At 41.6% G+C, this 21,784-nt stretch overlaps 1 protein-coding gene across 2 annotated transcripts in view; it reads left to right on the top strand.

Moving 5' to 3' along the window:
- The window catches only part of HTR2A (5-hydroxytryptamine receptor 2A), a 31,505-nt gene extending 10,379 nt beyond the window's left edge, over positions 1-21,126 (top strand). For both annotated transcript variants that reach the window (XM_069010557.1, XM_069010548.1), the window contains exon 4: positions 14,896-21,126. In XM_069010557.1, the coding sequence (XP_068866658.1) occupies positions 14,896-15,710 (815 nt within the window). In that variant the 3' untranslated portion in view covers positions 15,711-21,126. The remainder of the gene's footprint in view (positions 1-14,895) is intronic.
- The last annotated feature ends 658 nt before the right edge of the window (positions 21,127-21,784 follow it).

Raw genomic sequence — 21,784 nt, 5'->3', positions numbered from 1 at the left:
GTTAAGTCCTTATATATAACATCCCTCAGTTCTTATTTCTCTCTATTCCTCTGTTAATGGTCTAAGTAAGGTGAAATCTGATGATGCCCAAGCTGAGTTCTCTTATCATTTCTCACTCAGCCTACACATCTATTCACTGCCTTCAGGCAGTCTCTGCAGTCTCCAGTCACTAACAACTTGGATTTATTCAATACTTTTCATGCAGAAAAAAAACCCCAACATGGATCTGGATGAAGCTGGTAAAATACCTCCCACCACATAACTAAAATTTTGCCATTGATTTTGAGGCTTCAAAAATGAGAAATAACTGTAAGATATGAAGCAACTTTCTCCAAAGTACAGGGTGAAGTTAGCTCCAGGTGTACAAATCAAACCCAGCGCTACTGAGCCCCCAGATAATTTGGCAGTGTGACATTTTATGCTGGCACAGAGGCTTACACCTCCTTCACAGGCAGCCTGCAATTTCTCTGCATGACTTCTTGCTGCCTCACAGCATATGAAGGGCCAGGGAAGCAGCAGGGACTGGGAGAGTTCAACCACTAGTGCCTCTGGATTGTGTTTTGCTGACAGCTTCGGCCTCCTTAGGCTGAGTCTTCTTTCTGTAAAGGACAAATTTCATTTGAAAATCCCTTTGCAGCTTTCAAAAGGCATAAACAGCTAATCAACTGCAGGCTGGAAGTCCCTGTCCTGAATCTACTACATATCCATTTCTTCCTGATGACGTATTTTGCCATTTCAATCAAGTTTAATTTAGGGATGCCTTTGCATAGGAAAAGACAATTTGCTGTAACCTGGAATATACTGCCGAAATACACAAAATTGCAAATAATTACACACTGAACTGTACTCTGACAATATAGATTTAAAGCCTAGCACCTAAATTTGGAAGTGCTGGACTGGAGCTAAACTATCTACTATGCTACCCTCTTTCCCATCTACTTATTCACTCTGCTTCCATTTCTTCTTTTGAAGACTTGACTTTGCATTCTTAGCAGTTTTTATAAGCATTTCCCCAGGGAACATTTTTTAAATTTTTATCATACTCATGAAACCATCTCTCAGAGAGTGAACATACTGTTTGCTCACTCCAGCTGCAGGATCTCAGGAGCAAACATTGTAGGTTTTGTGTTTTGGCAATCCTGGGACCTTTACCATTTGTGGATGTAGATGCTACCATAAAAATAAAATGAAGTTGTAAAAAATTGTTGCACAACACATAGAGGAATTTGCATCAATTGTAATGAAGGGTGTTGCCATGAAATTTCATTAATAAAGTATTAGAGCTTCAGAACCATCTCAGAAATAGAATCTTCATTGTATCTCTTCATAGAGACACAATGTATGAGGTTTAGTAGTCAGCAACAATTATGTCAGTAAAAAGTTCATTGCCATACTAATGACTCCTACAGTAGTGACAATTAATGAGAAAGCAAGCCCTTCATGTACAGGTTGTCTGGGGGAAGGTAATGCTCAGTTCCATGGGAAAGAAACATTCAGTGCTGTGATGCACATTTCTGAGTTGACTAGCACATGTATTCCAGTTATGAGCCATTACTTAAGATGGTTCTGAGAAAAAGACATAAATATCCTATTTACTTTGATGTAAATTATCCCCATATTTCCCATGTAACAGAACTCTTTGATTGATTTGTTCTTCCCAGAAGAGTGAACACATCTATCAGACCATCAGCTTACCACACATATCTCCCTCCCATAACTGTTAAGGTCCTTGCATTTTGAACTTGGATATGTTCTTTCATCTGACAAGGAGGTGTTACTAACATAATATTTTTCTTTATGAAAGAAGGTCCTTAAAGGAATGTTAATGATTGATCTGCTTTCTAAATTCTCCAAATTTGGAAACACAGAGATAAAGAAATGTGACACGGGCATGTGTTCATAGGAACATATTTGCAAACCAGAGACACTGAGCAACCCGGCACTCATCTGGGTGGGGGAGAACACATTATACCAGTAAATAAGTATCATCAGAGGAAGAATAATTATTATGTATTATGTATTATGTTCTTTGGGTAATTACAATAGGATGAGATGAAGGGTTTTGCCTATGAAAAAGGCGCATATCCATTTTGGGAGCACTTCCTTTACAAGAAGCATTCTGCCTTACAGGTAAAAAAAGGAATGAGGAGTGGTCATAACATTAATGTGTGACATTTCTTTCTGCTTTGGTTTTCTTTTTAAAGGCAAATTATAAACAATAAAGCTGTATTTTTAATAGCACAGCAATGTGGAAAGAACCTGGTTAGTCAAGGTGCTGATGAAAGAAATTTCTGTCTTTCTTTTTAAACCTGTCTTTGTTTTGAAGACCATAAGGACCATGTTCTTCTTCCTCTTAAAGCTACCAGTGAAGAACCCTTAAGTTCATTTGAACCAAGCCTGTCTTATTATCAGGTTTTTTTGAATGAATAGGTAACTGTTGGTCGGTGCCAATATGACATATAATCAGCCAATCTCTCTTCATAGGGTACATCAGAGTAAATGGAATATTTTAAGGAAAAAGGCAGTAACAGCACAGTGTCTATTGTAAGTTACTACCCCCTCTCTGAAAGGCTGTATTTTTAGCCATTCATGTTCCCAGCACAGAGTACAATACAGACAAGTACTCAGAATGGATTCCCCATGCAGAGGGGGAAGGACGAGCCTGGGTCCTGTCACAGGATACCCTTTTCTACAGAAAGTGCAATGTGAGGTGCTGCAAAGTGCAGAAAGGACTTGTTCACAAGCCTGCTCTAATCTTTCTCCAGTAGGTCTCTACAACAATACATGCTCAAAAGAGGATCCCATATTCACCAAGAAATTACTTGAGCACCTCTAGTCAGAGGAGCTGGATTTCAGCATGGAAAATGCCAAATGCAGCACAAATGAGAACAAAAGAAGTGTACAAGGAATTATGTTGGGATTTATAAACTGTACAACAGTCTGTACACTGTAACTGCATTTAATCACCTTCTAAATTAAAAATGGTGCTGTTAAAGTAGCACTAGGTTGCATAAAAGAAAAATGCCAAGAAAAGAGAAAATTTCATTCATTTTAGAATTATACAGAACAATAACACAAGTTCCTTTATTTATTAAATTTGACTTAAGCCAGATGTTGTGTTTTATGACATTAAGAAAGTTTCATGTACGACAGAATTCTTCAAAATTGAATCCTTATATTTATCTTTATCAGCAGGAACATTGCAAACTATTGAACACTCAGGCTGCAATTAACTTTCCCCACACATTATCTGGTTTGTGCCATTGGCATCCCTTCTAAGCAGAAGCTCAGCTAATAAAAGTCAGGGATTTTGTCAGAACTGCAAAAACATATTCCTAATTACCTGAAACAAACTTAGAAACACCTGTCAGGTGATTTTGCCTATGATGTTCTCCAGGGTCATTGATGGAAAATAGCTTGTTGAGCTCCTGTGATGTCCTGAAAGCAGTCTGTAGCATCGTGATAAAGGCTCTCTTTTCTGCCTGATCAAAATTGGAATCTGTGTATTTCACAGTATTCAATCCTGCCTTTATGTTGGAAATAAATCACACCCACTGGGAAGACTTATTTCCTTTTGGCAGAACACAGCCCTTGTTACAACTTCTTGTATTTGATCTGAGTTTTGAAATGTCAAATTGACTGCTATTGCCAGGACCATAGACTGAGCTGAACTGTGAGTATCCTGAGAGAAAAACTGTGTGATTTTAGGTCCCAGGTGCACTGAGTGAGCAGTGCAAATATCCCCCTACAAGCACAGAAGTACCCAGAAATTTTGGACTGAAAGTTCCCCAGTTAAATCCAGCCCTGCCTTGCATACCACTGCAGGACATGAGGAGGTCACCCATGCATTTCCTATTGCAAGGAAAGTTCATGTATTTATTTTTCATTTTCAAGGTGCTTTGTGACATTTAACAGAAAGATAAGCCTAGGGATTGTGCTGTAGCACCCACATAGACACCAGTAGATGGGAAATATGGGCAGATATGATCCCTTTTTATCTCTTCTTCAACGTTGTTATCTTGTAAATGCGACCAGGACATTGACCGGTTTAACAGAGTTCAGTCAGGGTGAAGGGCATTAGCTGCAGGGTAGACAGTGAAACATAAAACACAGGATCCTGACTCATCATCTTCAGACCTGTGCAGGTCTCTAAGCTGCTTCTCATTCTGTTTTTCCTTCCAAATTATCCATCACATCAGGACATCTATCCCAATAGCTGTCCAGCCATTGCTGCAGTCTCCTTGTATAACTAGTAAGAAGCTGACCATTTGCTTATTAAGCAGCTTCTTCAAGCAACCACAAAAGGAGGCATGGACAAACAATTGGGATATGGTCTGAGGTCTAGAAAATCCAGAAGAATTACAGTTTTTTTATCTGTGCCCTTCAGATGGAGTGTGAAATTATTGTAAAAAAAAAAATTAAAAAAATTATCTGATAGCTACATTCAGTCTCCTTTTGAACTACACAATGAGGCCAAGTAGCACTGCTGAAGAAATCTCAGAGATACTAACAGAAATCTCTATTCAGTTCAGTGAAGGATTAAGGCAGAGTTAAGTAAATTATCAGCATTCAACAAATCACACCACGTAATAATTAAAAGACAGAGATATAAAAACTGGGATATTAGGGGATCTTGTCACTTAGACTGCTCTAGGAGGCATCACATTGTTTGCTTATATGGTATGGAATATCTAAGATCTTTCCACAATTTCTAGCTTATTGCTGCTATAAGTATTTTTAAAGCATTACTGTGTACGTAGCATGTATAGCACATAATAAATTAGCCCTGAGGATGCTTTAGAAGCTTCATAGCTAAAAAGACAAACTGATAACATCTGACCTAGGAAGATCCTGTAAAAAAAGTATGGTATTCCCTTCTTCTCAAAGCACCATTATCACCAAATCTGCTCTCCTAGGGGGCTGAACAGTGAACATTGCAAGGCCATCTGACTTAGAATACAGAAAGATCCTATGCTAAACGAAGAGGATATCACAGGTGGCTGAAGTTGATCCTACACAGAGGCTCTTTTCCTTTGCAAATTAACGTATTTACCTAGGCCAGTGACAATGCTAGATTTGTAACTGCTTTTGAGTAGAAATTAAACCATTGTTACTGGAAACTTAAAAACACTGATGCAATATAAACAACATTAATTGAGAACACAGAAAGAAAAAGGGTGTTTGACCTACTCTGCTGCATTTTGCTGAGCCACAGAAGTAGCAGCCTCAAATAGAATGAGGAGAACCTTGTCCCTCTGTGCAGAGATAGGCTGGGGACCTGTGGAACCCCTTGCAAATTTTCAGACTAAATATTAAGCTCTTTATTGTAAGGCCAGTCACTTTTCATCACCTCTAATCACCATGGATGAAGGGGTAGATACACAGCTGTCATCAGCCTATGTCCCCTGGAGAAGAACATCAAGCCCAGCTCCCTTCCAGCTCCCAGAACTGTAGCTGCTGTCCACCTTGGACTTGGGCTCTGCTCAGCCAGCATCCTGGGGCCAAGCTGCTTCCTCAGCTTCCTGTCCACATTTAGCCAGACACTGCCTTACAGTTCACTCTTTCCAGGCTTGGGGACAGTCCTAATGTCTCAATCTCACCAAAGACCAGAATGCAAGAGGAGTAATTTCATCTCAGATATGACGTGGCAATGTGGTGCCAAAACAGTGCCAAATCACTCCCATAAATGTTTCTTTGTCCCATCTTTAAGGATGGGCTGAGTTTTTACATGGGGAACACAGAGACAGTGTTTTCTCATGTGAACAAGTTGGCTCTACATGGCATGATATCATGCTCCTTACTGGACATCAGGTTGAGTGGGTTTCTCTGGATCAGTAAAAAAGAAAAGGAATTTTAGACTCTATTATTGACTTTTAACCTCCTAGATACTGCAGAGCTAAACAGCTTTGTCCAGCCTTCTGCTACAAAAGCAGGCCCAGATATCTTCTTGTCTCCTTCTTCTTCCCTGTAGATGCATTTGGACTGACTTGTATTTACACACTAATCTACACAAGGCAAAGACATTTACTTTTTGTCTAAATGTTGGCACACTTACTGAGTCTAGGGTTGGGGTCTTCTGACATCTTTCTCCAGGTTTAACATCATTAAAATACTCATAATCAGACCACAAGGTCTAACCAAGCACAGCAAAAAGGAGTTTCATCAAATCCATGGGAGACCTGGCAAAGAATATGGCATGTGGTGCACATTATTTTGTTCTTTAGACATATTGTAAAAAAATTTATTTCCTGGGCAGTTTGGTATTTCCTACTTATTTAGGAAAAGTTGTGTGCCTTTAGTAGCTATAAATGCTATAGTAAATTAGCAGCAGATTGACTGCAAGTACATGCCATCTAAAATAATATTTCTGTATAAATTGATAAAGTCTTTCAATTTTCTGAGGTTTCCACATATTCCCTCTGTTTTCTGGCCCTAGAAGTGAAGGTTTTACCTGTGGGTGTCCCTTACAGAAAGTGTGCTAAGTCTAAGCAAGAACACTTTTACTCTACAAAGACAGAATCACTTCAGAGCTTCAGCCAAAATGAGGCAATGTGCAGTCACAGGTCGAGGACATCATTACCTGGGAATAACTACAAGCATATTAAGAAATCAATTTTAAAAATTAATATTCAAATGAGATATAACTACTACCTTTGGGATGTGTGGCTGCCTCCCACATGAAAAACAGACCAGACAGCAGAGTTTTGTCCAGCAATTTCTTACCCCTTGGAGACCTCCCGCTTGGAGGCCACCCATTGCAGTCAGCAGACAGTGAAGGCAGCCTGTGCCAACCTGTGCTAGCACCAAATTTAGAGGGTTTGGTTGCAAAAGCAAAACTTCCTCTTTGAGCTCATTCAGTTGAAGCCACCAGTGCCCAAAGCCATTGCTCCCTATTGCACACATGAATGGCATCATCTGAAATCCCCAGTTCCTAAGTCTTCTTTCAAAATAAATTTCTTCAGGACATTTAGAAACCTTTCTTTTTTTTTTTCTAACTGTTTGATAAGTGCAGACTTCTATATTCCTCTGCTACTCCCTTTAGTGACTGGGTAACCATCTTAGAAGGATAACAACTTCTCTCAATTGGAGATCTCTGTGAGAAGCCAATAACACCTTGGAAGAAGCCTCTGCCCAAATCAAAAATAATGTCACTAGCTGGAAAGCAAAGACTGTATGGGGGAAGAGGCTCCACTGGAAATCGCTATGCAAAAGGTTGTATCTTCCTCAAATACTCAGAAAGCCTGAAAAATCCAACAAAAAAAATGACAAGAACCAGAGCGTAAACAAGTCTTGCAGCGTAACTAAGAGAATTTGAGGAGTGCATAGGCAGGAAAAGCACTTAAAGCCAAAAGCAAAGAAACTGCTTCCTGCTGTTGGACTCTTGCTGCCTTTAGGAAATAGGGCTGTGTGCACATTTTGAGAAAAGCAGAAAGCAACTCCATCAGTGCTCTCTCATAACCCAGCTCACTCTGGAGCCCACGGTTTCTAATCAGTTGGGTCAAAAAGGGGCACCTGTCCTTCATTTCTTGCACTGTCCTCCCTGTAATTCTCCTCTAATCCTGTTAATATTTTATTATCACAGTTCTACAAATTAATTTGGAGAGACATATCTCTGTTCTTGTTAAGAAATAGGCTTCAGGACTGAGGACATAAATGAGAAACATCTTAGGAAACACAGACTTCTCTGATTTTGTTTTTCTAAAGTGAAATAGATTATTTATGGTATAAATTATCATTTACCATACTTTTCTCACTGTCACGGGTTGGGTTTGTAACCGGGCAGAAACACCAATTTAGTGTAGTGGTTTGGTCTAAAATACTCATTACTGTTTCTCTTCTGTGAGATAAGAATTAGGAGAAATGCAAAGCAGGCACCAACTTGAATGAATATAAAGAAGTTTATTAACAGACCTAAAAGAAGAAAAGAAAAGAAAAAAAAATTATACCACCTTTAGAACTCTCCTCCTCCCCTCACCTTCCTCCCTTCTCCCACTGACAATGTAAAGACAACCCTTAAGATGTTCAGTCTGTTTACCACTTCCATAATAACCTTGTTCAGTCCATTTAGAAAGAGAAGTCTCTTTTTGCTCGTGCTATGAAAACAGTATCACACCGAGACAGCCACCCACTTCCAAATATTGTTCAGTCCATTTAGGAAGAGGAGTCTCTCTGCTTGTGATGTGAGTCCCTTCCCCCCCCGACTTGCAGCTTTTCCCACAACTGCTTTCGAGGGTCCACTCTTGAAGTTTTTCGGGGTACAATTTTAAGGTTGAGCTGTTCAGAAAAAAAACAGAGGCCCTTCTCCTTCCCTGGGAGCAAAGGGTCATCTTCATCTTTAAGACTATCTCTGGAAGCATCTCTAGGAATTGAGGTTTTTCTCCTTTCCTCTTTGGAGCAAAAGTCCTCATCTGGTTCATCTGGTTCATCTCTCTCTGTCCAAACTTCTCATGAAATTACAGCTGCATCAGCATCTGCCTATCTCAGCGCAGGTGCTTCTGCTTACGAGTTGAACACTCCACCCCCCATATCTTCATGAAGTTACAACGGGATACTCTGATATATCATAGCTTCACAACAGACTTTCAGCTTTAAGCATCTCCTCTCTCTCTTCCCTCAGGTTTTCAGATCTTCACAGCAATAAAAGGGTTAATCTCACCTCGGCCTTGCAGCTGGAATGTGGCTTATCGCTGTTGGTCACTGACCTCTGCCGGACAGAGGTGCCGCTTTGCTGAATCTCGGCCGCAGTGGAGGGGGGGGGTTCCAAGCCGCTCCGGCTGCCCACGGCAAGGCAGTGGGGGGGGTTCCATGGCTGGAACAGGCTCCAGGCTGGCCGTGGCCTGGCCCGGCCTGGCCCAAGCAGGGCCTGGCCGGGCCTGCTGGCCCCTGCACGGGGCCCGCAGCCACCTGTCCCAGCACCAGAAACGAGAGAGAGCTAGGGTGGGAGTTTGTCTATTCTTAAGTGTGGATCACAGAGGCGGTCACAACTTTAAGTGGCTTAAAGAATTGTCCATATTCAAACTGGCCAGCTGATAGGTTCTATCAGGTCCCAGAGGAAGCTGTAAGCACCCCTTAGCAAGGATATCCCTTCCGGGACTATGCTTGCTAACCTATGACACTCACATAAAAAGAAGCAAATGTATCTCCTACTAGGCTAAAAGATATGTTTCCTTAGAGATTTTCTGAGCTGTCAGGAACAAAGCCATTTCAAAATTAATAGAATAATCTGTTACCTGGCACCCCCCTATGCGACATAAATTTAAATTAGTTTTCCTTTCAGTTGTATTAAATAGAACATGTGTGACCAAATAAAGTGTTCCAAGGGAAAGATACAGAAAACCAGCTCCATGTGTGCCCTTGAATAAAAAACTAAATATGGTCTATCAGCAGTTATAAGGAGAATGCCTGGACCCACTCTGATTCCATTCCTGTGAGTACAACCTCTTGGGATGCGGAAAGGAGATGATGCTCCTCCAGCACTGTGACTAACTTAGCTCTTGAGGAAATCCATTTGAAAACAAATCTTACATGGGGATTTGTGACAGAAAGCTCCTCATCCACTTCTGCCTCTGCCAACACATGTATTTTCCACTAGGGAAGAATTCTGTGCTGGTCTCACACGCGAGGAGGAATTCTAGACCAGGACTTTGGGGATGCTAACTAAGGAAGGTGGAAGCTTTTTAACATTCATGCTAGCTAGATGCTCCCTCAGATGGTGATTCCCAAGCCACACGGAGGTTTTCAACATCCCCTCTTCCCAGATGGAAATTTCTGCTTCTGCACTGCCACCCATCAGCAACCTGCACATATTGGAAATATGGCTGGCACTACTCTGGCAGCAACAAAAGTATAACAGTGAAAGGTTTGTCATGACTGGAAAGGAGTCGATGGGGGAATAACATTTTCAGGTGCACGCAGAGAGCAGCTAAGTGTTTGCAGGTCTCGGGAAACGATGATGTAATGACAAAACAATGAAAAGTAGTGATGTAACAACCATAATGGTGAGTGTCAAATGCCAAGCAGAGACATGAAGTCAGACTGAGCAACTCCTCTGCAGATGTTTAAGTTGAAGTAACTGTTGCTAAACTCCAGCTCATCGTATAAGATCCAGACACATTTTCATCCTTGATATTCAGAGGGGGACATGGTTCATGGTCCCCCTGCCACAAGTGGCTCACTGTGGCTTGTGTTCCTTGAGCAAACAAACACCTACACAGGGCACCATGGTAGCCCAAAGGAATAAATTTTCTTTATTAAGAAATTAAATTAGGTAAATTAAGTAAAAAATATTGAAAATAATGTGATCGCAGTGTGCAACAAGGAGATTTTTATACAACACGAAACTGAGAGTACACACTGTATGTCTTGGGATGTAGCAGGTGAGCATACATGGACATCTGTTTGCTGTTTGAATGTGTAGATGTACCAAAATAGGACATTTTCTGAGTACAAATAGGCACCAGATAACAGCATGGGCTTTTCTAAAGATATTAGACAATATGGCCGCATTGAACTGCTTGAAGGATACACTTGCCTTCTCAAGCAGCAATCCTTTCAGAGGTCCACAGTGTCACAGCACATCTTTGTGCAGTGGCCCATGAGCTGGCCCATGACCCGGTATGTTTGAATCCATGTGACTACTAAAACCTGGGATGGGGAGGGGTTTTGTTTTCCATGAGAAGGTGATAAAAGGTGCCAAATTTTTTTGAGAAACTGTAATGACATTTCTAAAAGGTAGTTCCTAACCCTTGGACATTTATTAGGGCACAGAGTAATGCTCATTTGTATTAAACACAACTGAAATGGATAGATGTGAGGCAAAAGCACGACTGAGTTTCTGCTTGAAGGAGACTTCACAGAAGAAATCTTGACCTTATCAATTCACTCCCCCTTCTTGTCTTCACTCCAAGCAACCCAAGTGTGCCACCCTGAACGCACATTGTAAATTATGGTTTTGATTTATTGATAGTCTCAGCAGCTCAAGGCAGCTGCAAACCCAGTTTACCTGTCCACTTAAAGTGGTTTTATAGCTGTTGTACACCTCTGAAGCCAGCAATGTGTACCACTATATCAACCCTTGTCAATTTCACCAGGCTTTCTGAGAGAACAAGAAGAAGGATGCCATTGCTTTACTTCTTAACCTTTGGTGTTTTCAAGACCATTTTGTCATTCTGAAACTCTGCCCAAATGCTTGAGGTTTAATGCAGAATTTATTGTTCATCTTTATTGTTTGGGCTCTGTTGTGCGGTTTATTAAAATCCACAGTTTGAAACAGCCATGTGTGTATAAATCAAGCCATATAAATAAACCACCTTGTACCAGAGGAACATAATATTTAGGGCTTGTTCACAAGGGAAAATGTTCTAAGTGGGAATGTCAACTGGAAATGGAGTGGTTAATGTACCTTCAGTGCTCCTATTCTGTGCTGAATGCTTCCTTGTGCCTCAGTTTAGTTCTTTTAAAATCCAAGGAAGATAAACCATAAAAAAGCCCTCAGGAGATACCAAGATTTTTTTCCAGACTGACCTTGAGCTAGTGGGAGCGTGGAATGGGCAGGGTGTGGAATAGCTGTTCTGTTACAGCCCTTCCAGGTTGTTTCCTCCAGATCTACTGTTTGCACATGCTTCATTTCCCAAACACCTGTTTGTCCCTCCCTGGTAGCTCTGCATGATCCTTTCTTGTGAAGCTGATTTTCTTCTTATGATGTTTGAATGCACAGGCACCATCTGTGTCTTCTTAAACATCCAGTCACCAAGAGCAGGGAGCTGGAAAGCAAGGACAAGTAAACCAGCGAGGAATTATACATCTGAATCATCCAGGTGAAATAGATTATTCAGCTTCAACTTTTAAAGAATTAATTCAGTCAGCTGCAATAATGGTAATGCAACCGTAGACCAGGACTTTGTGTTACAGGTTTACAGGACAAATGTGGTCTTGACCAAACGCGACATGCGGGTGATACTCTTGGCTATATGTGATGCTTCCTAAAAATCCCATCAAAATAGTGGATGTGAGTTGCACATGGAAGCTCCTTTACCTGCAGTTTAAGCATGACTGCCTTTGAATTTGGTCCCTCTGCCTCATGGAATTTGCCATACTTATGCTGCAGAAGCCAACTGTTGAGGGGAGACAAACCCTGCTCCTTCCATGAGGGGAGCAGTAAATTTAGCCCCTGCAGACATAAGAAAAGAGAAAATTGGGCTGGACGTTAACTTATTCCATGCAAGAATGCCACAATATCATTTGTGAGATGCCCTGCATCAGCTGAACTGGTGTTACACAAAAAGCAGTTTATAGTTGTCAGTGTTCTCTGCCACCAAAGTGTGTTATCTCTGCTGTGTTCAAACTGTATACAGGCCACTTCCCTATGGCTGTAGGGGAAAGATGCCTTGAATGGTCACTCAGAAAAACTGACATGACTAGCAGTGCCTGCTACAGCTCTGCTGGGTACAGCACTTCTGTATGCGTTAAAGGAATGACAAAGAAATGTGGGAACTTCTGCTACATGCTGAAGCCCATTTCCATTTTTTAAAGCCAGAAATCTGGATTTGGATGCCAGTCTCCAGAAGCTGCTAAGAACAAAACAAAGCAGTTGGGGAATTGCTCCTCTTGTTTCAGGTGAGAAGCTGTAACAGACTTTGGCCCTTTACTTGAAAAAGCGTGCAGTTATGCTAAAATTTTCCTCTTTCTAGTGCTGCTGCCTTTACTCCCATGCCTCCTCAAGCAGCTGAACCATAAGCTAGTAATGAAAGGCATCTTTTTACTCTGTCAATACCATTGTTTATTTTATCTCTGCAGCTCACACTAGGTCTTTGAATGAAATGAAAAAACAGCCTTGCTGTTATCAGCACAGGGCAGAAGCAGACGGGAAACTGGTGGTATTGCTCTGACTAATGCTGTGTCTTTGTGCAGCTGAAGTATAATGCTGGAAGGTGCTGGATGCCTTCGGCACCCCTTCAACTCATCTGAAAAAAGAAAAGGAACTTCCAAGCATTCCTCATTTCCCTGGAGTTGTTCAGCACCCCAGATTACTCAGCCACAGCTGGACAGCCTGGTTTCTCACAGCGACCTCTTCCTCTGTGTTGTCAGTGAGACTGACTTGGACCTTTATCGCCAGCAGCTTTTCTGGAGTCACTGGAGGTGTCTGTTAGCTCAACTAAGGAGTTTCCACACACTGCATGAGTTTGCATCTCACTCACTGGCTTCTCCTAGCCCAAGCATTTAGAGCTTCTGCAGGAGAAACAGAAAGGGTAATACCACAGGCTCTCCACCAGCTTCCGCCCTGGGATGATAAGAACAGCACTTTTCTAAACTGGCCTGAGGCAATGCCATGGCTCAGTTCAAAGCTGCAAAGATAAAATAAGATACAGCATTCTTAGAAAAAGAAAAAGATCTTTGTAGAAGCTCCAGAAGAACAAAAAGAATAAAGCACTTGAACAGAATAATAATCTAATATTATTATTACCATTATTATTATTGTTTGGTATTGAGCCTGTACTCCACAGCCTTCCTCTGGGACTGGAGCTGTTATGCTGGGTACTGGATATGTGTGAAATGAACAGACAGGCTATGCTTTTAAAGGGCTCCCAGTTAAGGCAGCAGGTGGGAACAAGGGAAAGAAAGAGAGATAGAGGAAGGTACCATTGAAATGCTGATGTTTCAGGACTCATCAGTGAACTAGTAAGGACATTTTTGGGCATACACTAAACAAAGTAGGGCACAGCATCCTCCTCACATCATAAGAAATTCTTCTCTAGTCAATGTTTTTATTTCTCATAAGCCAAATACAGAAACTGGGATTTCTGTTCAAAAATGCAAATGGGACTGAAGCTCCCAGATTATGCTAACTTTCCACAGGAGTCAGACACCTTGCTGCTTTTATCCAAACAGAGCTGCATTATCACCCCCTGCTTCACTCCACTTTTGCTATCTTTGCAGCACATCATCTCTTTCATTGTCTGAATATTGCCTCTCTTGGAGAGACAGCATCCATTTGGAGGGGAAGAGACAAATGCTGAAAAAAACCCAAAACCAACAACCAAAGAAATAGCAGCTGTTTGATTTTACCCAGACTCTAGCAGCATTTGCAGAAATCCCTGAGGAATGGCTGAGTAGGGTTGAATCAGACATAGCAGTCCAAGGAGAATGGACTTTGTCACCTTGCCTTGCCATTCATGACAAGGCAAAGACGCAGCACATGCTCCAGGGGAAGACAAAGTTTGCATGGCTGTGCACAGAGAAGGCAACCTCTAGCAGCTAGAAATACAATGAAAGGACCTTTGTGGTCCTGCAGGGTAAACCACATCTCAGGCTGCCTCATATCAGTGTCTCTCAGTGCTTAATTTGTTCCCATTGTTCATCTGGCCCTTGCCACATGGGAAGTTGGGTTTTGTTAGCATTTAGCCTGTGTTGATTATATGGAGATTACAGCAAGAAAAGAGAAAGACATAATGAAAGATTACTCTTAGGCCTATGATAAAAAATTTTCTTTCCTCCTAAAATTAATATTTCCCAGTCTAATTAGAACCCAGAACACTTTTAATCCTCTAATGAAAAACAGTCCAAGATCACTCTTATGCCACTCCAGAAAAGAAATACATAGTGTCATCTTGGTTATTGTTCATAAAAGCTTTTGCCAAGATGGCAGGGACCAAGGAGCGAGTCTGGAGATCATTACTAGGGGCCCAAGATCCAAGAACACATGATTTTGTGGCTATCAGGTGTCATGGGACAGTTGGAAGGAAGCAAATGGGTTCTAGCTGTGGCTGAGGTAATGTGTATAGCTATGATCACCTCAGCCACAGGTAGAACACAGGTGGATGTTTGTTTTTTTTCTTGGAGGCTGGAAGTGTTTTTCATTATTGTGTTTAACCTCTTCTTTCTCTCATCCACCTTCAGGTATCTCCATGCCTATACCCGTCTTTGGACTACAAGATGACTCCAAAGTATTTAAGAAAGACATTTTTAAGAAAGACATCTGCTTACTTGCAGATGAAAATTTTGTTCTAGTAGGCTCCTTTGTGGCATTCTTCATCCCTCTAACCATCATGGTAGTCACTTACTTTTTAACTATCAAGTCGCTGCAGAAGGAAGCTATGCTATGCGTGAATGACGTTGGCCCTAAGACCAAGTTTGCTTCATTCAGCTTCCTCCCTCAGAGTTCCCTGTCCTCAGAGAAACTCTTTCAGCGCTCCTTGAACAGAGATACGGGGACTTCGGGGAGGAGAACCATGCAATCCATCAGCAATGAGCAGAAGGCTTCCAAGGTTCTTGGCATTGTCTTCTTTCTGTTTGTTGTGATGTGGTGCCCATTTTTCATCACCAATGTGATGGCTGTTATTTGCAAGGAGTCATGCAAAGAAGAGGTCATTGGAGGACTTCTTAACGTATTTGTTTGGATTGGCTACCTTTCTTCGGCTGTCAACCCACTCGTCTATACATTGTTCAACAAAACCTACCGCTCAGCTTTCTCTCGCTACATTCAGTGTCGCTACAAGGAGGAGAAGAAACCTTTCCAGCTGATTCTAGTGAACACTATCCCAGCACTTGCATATGATTCCAGCCAGCTCCAGCTAGCACAAATGAAGAGTTTGAAAAAAGAAGCCAAAATGATGGCTAAGGATTACTCGACAGTCACGATAGGAACACATCGTTTAGATGGTACCTCCAAGGGAAGTATCGGCCCAGGGAACGAAAAGGTTAGTGGTGTGTGATGGTCAGCAGCTGCCATGACAACCACTGTGCGTGTGCTGAAAATTTCACCTGCTGTGAGAAGCTCTGATAGCTTAGGAAAATCAGCTGTGTTCAAGAGACCTTCCAATAACATCATATACTCCTCACATTATCCTGTGGATGAAAAGCAGGGTTGAAATGGTATCAAATGTGCAATTTTTTCATACAGTACTTTGGCTGCTTTAAGCACAGGCTTTATTAAACTTATTTTTTTAATATTCTAAAGGATATATTTCTTAAAGAAAAAAATGCAATTTCTGGTATTATAATACGGGCTGTGAAGAAACCTACGCATTTCTTTTCTCTTTGCAAATGAAAGCTAAGCTGTCCTTTGATGTTCTTGCAGAGTAGGCTCCAGCTAGTTTGTCTTGCTACAACTGAGTTTTGTTATTAACTGAATGAGCACTTTATGGAATTTTAAATAAAATGATGGTTAATTTCCTAATATATATTTAAAATAAATCTTAAACTATTAAACAAAATCTATTAAAACTGCTATAGATTAAATATATGGACATTTTGTTAACTGTTTTTATGCTACCTTTTCTTCCTCAGTAACCATTCTGAAATGTCCCCGGGTTTTTCTGCCATTTGTTCTGTATTTCAAATAAGCAATCTTCAAAGGTAAATTATACTTGAATAATCCTCTGTTTCCACCACCACTTGTAATCTTTATTTCAGGACTTGTAGTTTATTTCCATTCAAAAATTTCATGTGTTCAGCTTCAAAATTGAAAGTAATGTTTTCAAAATTATTGGTCTTAATTCCCTGCTCCCTCCCACTGGTGCTGACAGGGAGGTGAAGTGAGAGAAAAGTGGAAAACCAGGCATAACATTGCTAAATAATTTCAGCACCAATTCCAAATCCATGACTCTGTTCAATTCCAATGAAGTCTGATTTAAGTAATGTCAGAGGAAGCTTTGCATGAGTAAAGCCTTTAGTAAAAGGCTGAAGCAGATCCACTCTCATCATTTCTCTTTGGTTAAAAAAGGCCATTTTAGAAGAATGTTCTGGTTTTGTTTTAGGGCTTGTAAAGCCAGAATGATTAGAAAACTGTTAGTTGCTAAAAATTGTTTTCCCTGGTTTTGCTGTATTGCTGTTAAGGCAGATTGCTCAGGAACGGTTGGAAGATTGCACTACTAGGACTCAGCCTTAATGAAATATGTATGGGCAAATGGGGCTCACTTGAAAAATAACAGGACCTATAAACAACACTGCATTTCACATGCATAGATCCAAGGGCAGAATACATTGCACAAAGAACACAAGATACATTGCTTGACAGACATGCCTAGTCATGAAACTCTTTTTTTTCAGGCATCATAGCCAATGTCATTGAGGCCAGTGGGACTTGGCTGAAGAGGAGAAATATGAATGTTGCATTCACCTGCAAATCTTAAATCCAATCATTTGATTAATTCCATGAATTTTGCAGCCATAATCTCATCAGAACCAGGATGTATTCCAGTTTCTCTGGAAAAAACATGGCCCGTCCAGAAGCAAAACTCCAATGCCTTTATCAGTCCTTCTACTGAAGCTGTTCCGTTTTTACAAAGCAATTAAATTTCCACTAAGTCAAAGAAAGAGAGAGACAGAGAGAAACTGAATCTTATTCTAGCCTACCAGGTGGGACTCTTTGGAGGAAGAAGGCCTTTAGCTTAAGATACTGATCTATGGCAGATGAGGACTTAAAAGTTGGCTGGGTATTTGACTGATTTCCAAAAAACTGATTTATCTTAATATATATATTGTATAACTAAATCTGCTAGTTATATGAGCCCTTTCCTCTGACAGGGGATAGATAGGAGCTACCATGCCACAGAAGCTCTGTGTGCACATGCTGACACTGACTCACCCCACAGACCTCAGCCTCCATGTCTGGGTCAAAGTGGCATGCTGTAGCCCCATCTTCAGTGATGATGCCATACATGTCATCTTTCACCTCGCAGACATTCATGGTTTTCCCCCCAACACTGGTCATTTAAGATCAACTGATAAATCAAGTGGAATAAATGCTGTGCTCACCAGGTGCTTTATATGGTCTCTCTGGCACCACATACACTTGATCACCACAGCCAAACTGAACAGCTTCAGCAGAAGGAAAAATGAACTCGCTGCTCCTACCTCCCTATGCACACATCCTGCTCCCACACAGCACTGTGTGAGGGGTGCCACACTGGCAAAGAAAGGATTCCAGAGGGAATCTGCTAAATACAGTTGAGCATGAGGACAACCATAGTAGTAGGTGGGAGCAGTGACTTTCCACTGTTTCCTGTAAAGTTTGATATAGACCCTAAATCTGGTACTTTGAAGTAAGGACAATGTCCATCTTGTATCCCACAGGCCAGAAGTCCAGATGTCTCCACTCCACAACTGGGGTGATGGTTTTGAGGATTTGCTCTTGGAAACACGTACCTCAGGGAATAAGTAGGCAGTAATAAAAGCAAAGGTCTTTTGTGAGAAGAGGTCTGAGGCTCTAGATCTGCCACCAAACCAGATTGCCTTCATGTGATGAATATTGACAGGGGACTGAAGGTCTCTGCATGTGAGGGGAAAGGAAACAAAGAGGCTTTCACCAGTGGAGGGAATCGCCACATTTTTTGCCATTTATGCCTGTCTTGATGGAAGTTTCTCTGGCCTTGCAAGAGAAAGAAGTAGGTGGGACAGACAGCTTGGGTCTTATCACCCATTTGTGCCAGGGAGCAGAGCCCACCTGCATACCGTATGATGTATATGGCACCCTGCACTTCTCCGGAGCGCAATTCCTCCCAAATCTCCTGAGGGTGTGGTTGCTGCTCTGCACAGTCTCCTTCACCAGCTTGCAGCTGATAAACTGTTACTGAACATTTCACATTCAGTGCTTATGCTCTCCACTTACGGTCTGCATTTTGCCCACGTGGCAGAGCAGATCAGCCCTCTGTTTCTCTTCCATTTCACCTTCTGTTCCTCTTTCACAATCTCAAATTGCTCAGGTTGCAAATACTGACAGGGAATGTTTCACTACAATCACAGAGGGTTTCAATTACTGGTTTGAAGTTGCATTACAACATGACTCTGAACAATATTTTTTCCCCAGCTTATTAAAACAAAATCTATGTTTTGGACATAAGAGACTTGACAGCATTTTATTAATTGACAGCTGGAGAGAACATAACACTTAGTTTTTGCTTAGAAGCAGGGAAAACTGATGCCTGACATTTTGATTCTGGAGCACTCAGATAGATGGTTTTATTGAGTGATCAGCAGCTTTTGCCTAAGAAGCATCTTAAGGCCAAGAATGCACAGCAGATAAAGACCAATATCTCCAGCTCTTTATGGACATTTCTGACAGCTTAGCAAGGCCTGATTCTGCCACCTTGCATCAAAATATTAATAGATTTTTGTGCAGTTTGTCTTAGTGAGGATGACAGAGTCAGGATACGAATTTGTTCTAGTCACCATGCCAAATCTGCTAGAGGTTGTTCATCAGTAGATAGCAATTACTGGACTCATTATACTGCAGACAGATGACAAAGTTCAGCTGTTTTAAACTAGGATTTACAGCACTTGGCCCATGCTTGGAATGAACACCATGGTTTAATATGACCGGCTTCAGAGCAACACTTCCATCTTCCAAAAAAATGTGTTTTCATTATGCATCAGACTTGAATGGAATTTTTTGTAATTTTTCAGGTTAAAAAAAGAAAAGAAGACATTCATACAGGCTGGTTCTGAGGTTAGGGCCTTCCCATACTTCACAGGAAAAGCATGCTGAGTCAGTCTGTCAAATCTACATCCAAAAAAACCACTTCATTTGAAAAAAACTTTTCAGCTTCAATTTTTCAAGTAGATTGACATTTTATTACTGTTAAGACTGCATCTGAAAAATGTCCAAAGACATGAAGCTCACCATGTATCTCCTAAGCTGGTGTGCATCCTTTATACACTTCAGGGTAAAAATTCCTATGTATCTATCCCATCCAGTCAACCAAGCACTGTACTTATGTACTTATTGCCAGACTGTGAGATGCATTCTATTTTGAATACCTATATGTTTGCTTATGTAAATACATAGAGAAAAAAATTGCTGTATTTTGTAATGTTAATGTAAAATGGTGTTTCAATGCATTACTGTTTTGTCTGATCGCACTGCTAGTAAAGCAGATTAAAATATTCAAATGCCATCAGTTGTTTTATAAACTGAAGGTTTGTCTTAAGAAGCTAATTTGGTTTGGTTTTATTTCTCCCATAAATATTCAGTACAATGCCTGCTGAAGGCTAAAGTAATTTTAAGTATTTTGCTGGACAAAAAGAAAGAGCATGTTGCAGAATTTAACTATCTCAGTAAACTGGTCCAAAATGAGCCATTGTAATGATTCTCTTTTTCTAAGGACAGACATATTTCTACTGAAGAAGTACTCTTGGGGTAAGTACATACAACTTAATACATTTCGGTGTCAGAAACAGTGTACTTGCAGTAGTAGAAAGCCAGTTAAATAAATTTCACTAAGAAGTAGAACTATAAGATTAAAATGAATAAGCTGTATTGGTTTGCATGGCAAGGTTTCATTAGTGGGCAAGCTACAGGAATGGGATCTGTGAGAAGCTGCCAGAAGTTTTGCCCATATCTGACAGATCCGATGTCAGCCGGCTCCAGGATGGATGAACGTCTGGCCAAGGCCGAGCCCAGCAGCAGCTATGATGGTGCCAATGGGAGAACAGACTTAAGGAGTGGGAAAAAGCTGCACCATTGCAGCCAGAGAGAGGAGTGAGAATGTGTGAGAGGAACAGCCCTGCAGACACCAAGGCCAGTGGAGAAGGAGGGGCAGGAGGTGCTCCGGGCGCCAGAGCAGAGATTCCCCTGCAGCCCCTGGTGCAGACCATGGGGAGGCAGCTGTGCCCCTGCAGCCCATGGGGATCCATGGGGGAGCATGTGTCCCCCTGCAACCCCTGGAGAACTCCACACTGGAGCAGGTGAGTGCCCAGAGGAGGCTGTGACCCCGTGGGAAGCCCGTGCTGGAGCAGGCTCCTGGCAGCATCTGTGGGAAGCCAGTGGAGAGAGGAGCCCCTCTGGAGCAGGTTTGCTGGCAGGACTTGTGACCCACAATGGAGCAGTTCATGAAGAACTGCAGCCCGAGGGAAGGATGTATGCTGGAGAAGTTCACGAAGGACAGCCTCCAGTGGGAGAGACCACACGCTGGAGCAGGGGAAGAGGAGTCCTCTCCCTGAGGAGGAAGGGACAGCAGAAACCACGTGTAATGACTAACCACAGCTCCCATTCCCCATCCCTCTGTGCCACTGCAGTGAAAGTAGAGAAAATCGGGAGTGAAGCTAAGCCTAGGAAGAAGGGAGAGGGGTGGAGGGGTAAAGCTGTCTTAAGATTTGGCTTTTATATCTCATTAACCGACTCTGATTTGATTGGCAATAAATTAAACTAATTTCCCCAAGGCAAGACTGTTTCTCTCATGACAGTAATTGGTGACTGATCTCTTCCTCCCCTTATCTCGACCCACGAACCTTTCCTTGCATTTCCCCTGCCCGGCCTGGCTGAGGAGAGGAGTGGGATTTTGGTGGGCACCTGGTGTCCAGCCAGGTTCAGCCCACCTCCAGAGCAGCACAAACAGCGTGGCACAGCTACAGAGACACAAATAACCCCCGGGTCACAGAACCACAGTGCCATCTATTGTCGGTATTTTCTTTCACAAAGAACATTGACATAAGAACCCCAAGTGGATTTTAATAGTTTTCGTTTTCTCTGTCTTAAAACCAAAATTTATTCCTCCAACTGGTCTTGCAGCATACAAGCTCTTGTTTGCAATGGCAATGCATATCAAAGTAGTACAGCTGTTAATAAGTAATCCCTTCAAAACCTTGCTCCAAGCTTAAGATTTCATCAACTTTTATAATGTGTAGAAAAAAGCATACAAAGCTGTATTTTTCAGAAGCTATCAGACACAGACAATCAGATTATTTTAGCTGCAAATATGTGACAAACCACAGGGTGAAACGTACCAAATAAGATCCCTGAATTGCAAATCCATTCAGTTTTACCTCAGTACTACTAGACCTTTGTAGG

This window comes from Aphelocoma coerulescens, chromosome 1, assembly GCF_041296385.1.
Source record: "Aphelocoma coerulescens isolate FSJ_1873_10779 chromosome 1, UR_Acoe_1.0, whole genome shotgun sequence".
Classification (NCBI taxonomy): Eukaryota; Metazoa; Chordata; class Aves; order Passeriformes; family Corvidae; genus Aphelocoma; species Aphelocoma coerulescens.
Note: the sequence above shows the minus strand (reverse complement) of the source record. Positions and strands in the feature narration are given on the sequence as shown.